The sequence below is a fragment of the Etheostoma spectabile genome, chromosome 21, assembly GCF_008692095.1.
Source record: "Etheostoma spectabile isolate EspeVRDwgs_2016 chromosome 21, UIUC_Espe_1.0, whole genome shotgun sequence".
NCBI lineage: Eukaryota > Metazoa > Chordata > Actinopteri > Perciformes > Percidae > Etheostoma > Etheostoma spectabile.
The window spans coordinates 7,181,477-7,184,301 of NC_045753.1; the positions used below are offsets into that span (position 1 = coordinate 7,181,477).

Below are 2,825 nucleotides of genomic sequence, written 5' to 3' on the forward strand. Positions count from 1 at the left end.
GCGTGTGTGTGTGCGTGTGCGTGTGCGCGTGCGTGTGTGTGTATATATATATAGTTTGACTGATATTGGTTGATTTTTAAAGGCCAGTCAATATTTTAGACTGAAATATGGTATAACTTATTGATTGATCTGCTTGTAAAATATTTGCAGGGAAATCCTCTTCACTTTTTTTTCATCTCAGCTTTAATAAAACTCACTAACAGCCATAACATATACGTATACCTCTGTGAAACGTGTTTGGTGGTAGTGTTTTTTGTTTTTGTTTTAACTGAACGTGTGATGTCGTTCCAGACTGCAAACATCACCTGTCTGAGCCGGACCTGAAGCTTGTGTGGCCCAGTGCCAAGCTTCTGCAGGCCGCCTGCAGCGCCTCCAACAGGGCCAGTTACATCATAACAGCCGCTGTGATGCCCTCTCTCATTGACCAGTACAACAGCAGAGCACAGGTACATAAGGAAACCATCAGATGTTTGTTTTGTTTAAAATTGGCATGGGGAGAGTGGTGCTTTAACTCGTAGTATTGTTGTAACATCTACATCGTATTTTTGAGGTAATTCTCTTTTAGTGTCATTCACATATTTAATAAATCTACATTTTCATGGACATTAAGGCCGCCATTGCAAATAAGAACATGTTCTTAATGAATAGCCTGAATTAAATAGGTACAAAATAAATGGACTCTTAAGTCAGAATATTGATATGTGTGTGTTGATATCTGGGGATGAACCAGTACCAATGTTGGTACTGCACTCATAAAACAGCTCCGATACAACTGCATGTTATTCGCATTACAATTGGCAAAAGGCCATGGTAACCTATTGTTAGCTTATAGCTTAAGCACGCTTGAAAAGCTCAAAGCAAAACGGTCTAAAGTGGGGCTGTATTTGACTCAAACAACTGCAACACCGGGAGTCCCGGTCCGGTACATGCAACAGTCTATAGCTAAACACACCAATAGCCTGCAGCTTCACTTTTTCAGAAACCATGGCCACCGCCAGAGTCTGAGAAACAACAGAGTTGGAAAATCCTCCCACTTCTCTGAAGTCACCCGTGTGGCAACATTATGCATTCCTAGTGAGTTGCTATGTAAACAAGGAATGATAAACTATGTGGGCACCGACAGGACTTTATGTTGCATTCAGGTACACCTCGTATGTCGTGATGCATTCAGGCAAATAATGCATGTTTTCAAAGTAATTGTTTAGAACTGTAATAGTATTAAGTACTTACTTTGGTACTTTGTTTTGGCAAATACCCAAATGTAAAAACTTATACTTGTACTTGGTCTGGAAGAAAAAGTGGTATCAGTGCATCCCTAATGATATCGGTAACTTTCTACACTGGAAAACATGACTTCTTTTTTCTTTGTGCAGTGTTCCCACAGGCGAACATTACTGGAGGTGGTGCAGCGATTTATACTGTCAGTAACAATGTCCCGGTCTTTAGACAATGGCAAGTACTTTTTATTGCTGTCTTACTTCAGGGCAATTTCATTCCAGAGCACTTAGGTGTGACATCCCTTTGTAACAGCTGGGTCTGGTTCCACTTTAACAGCAATAAGTAATGACGCAAATCTTACAAATTATACATTTGTTTCAGATTTTACTCTCTTGTGTACAGTTTAATGCCATTGCATCACAGAGTGTGGTTTTTTGTGTTTTAAACATAGCATGAACAAGCTCTTCTTTCTTTTCTTTTCTTCTTTTCAAATCCTGTGACTATGTTTAGGTGCTGTTCATGCATAACCATGGAGACTAGAGACAGAATATGCTTTCAGATTTTAACTTGTCTGTTTTTGTTTGTCTGTGTTTCGCCTTCTCTTCATTAGAAGAGAGTGTGTTTTTAGCCTTCCGTCCGTCTCTGTGCTGCATGGTGTTTTCTGCTCTGACCGAGACGAATGCCAGTCTGCAGATCACAGCCAGCTCTGTGCTCACCTCACTGGCGCAACAAAGAGGTGAGGTGCAATGAAGTCTTTTACATTCACAGCCTACAGCAGAGTCAGATTTAGTCAGACATTTAGCACTGTTTCAAACATTACAAATCTGTCTCTCAGGCCTGCTGTTGGACTCTGATATTAATCTGGCTGTAGATCACCTAACCAGACTGGTGCTGACGGAGAATGACGCTGAAGTCAGGTGAGCTCATGTTGAAAATACTTCCATCTGTCACTCCTTACCTCTCTGTCATTGTCTGGATTCCTCTATTGCTATCTCTCCATTTAGCTCTTAAAAACGCTCATAGTTGCTTTTACTTTAAAGCTGCCCACACATGATCCGCAAAACCGCGAGGTAGGTCGCAGAGCAATAAGGCAAAGCGCAGCACAGGAACATTCTGCAATTGGTTGCGTCCTTTATGGTCAGGAACTAGGTCAAAGTTGAATTAATTAATTTGAACTATATTTATATATATATATACATACACACATATATATATATATACTTTATTGTAGTGTATCCAGTCATATGTTATTATGATTTTTCCCAGTGTACTTTTTGTACAGATTTATATTATTTGATAAAAAAGAAAGAGGGGAAAATGTAATTAATTTGAACTATTTTAATTAAGCAGTTTTCCCCCCTATGATGTGTGGCTTAACCCTCATACTGTGTCTGAGTCTTTGTCCTGTTTTGTGCCTGCAGTCTTGCTGTGGTGGAGTGTGCCGGAGCCTTAGCAGCGTTGCACCCTGCAGCTTTTATCACTAAACTCATCCCAAGACTTAAGAAGGAGATGTTTTCTGGTAAGTGGAAAGCACACACTAAAAATATACAGTAGAAAAGAGTATATAAAAACTCCATACTAATAATTGTATTATACAATGCTTGAAA

General features: G+C 39.7%; 1 protein-coding gene across 2 annotated transcripts in view; it reads left to right on the forward strand.

Moving 5' to 3' along the window:
- mms19 (MMS19 homolog, cytosolic iron-sulfur assembly component) overlaps positions 1–2,825 on the forward strand; it is a 24,913-nt gene that overhangs the window by 6,033 nt on the left and 16,055 nt on the right. For both annotated transcript variants that reach the window (XM_032503268.1, XM_032503269.1), the window contains exons 13-17: positions 292–446; positions 1,374–1,452; positions 1,829–1,954; positions 2,054–2,135; positions 2,640–2,737. In XM_032503268.1, coding sequence (XP_032359159.1) covers positions 292–446; positions 1,374–1,452; positions 1,829–1,954; positions 2,054–2,135; positions 2,640–2,737 — 540 coding nt within the window. The remainder of the gene's footprint in view (positions 1–291; positions 447–1,373; positions 1,453–1,828; positions 1,955–2,053; positions 2,136–2,639; positions 2,738–2,825) is intronic.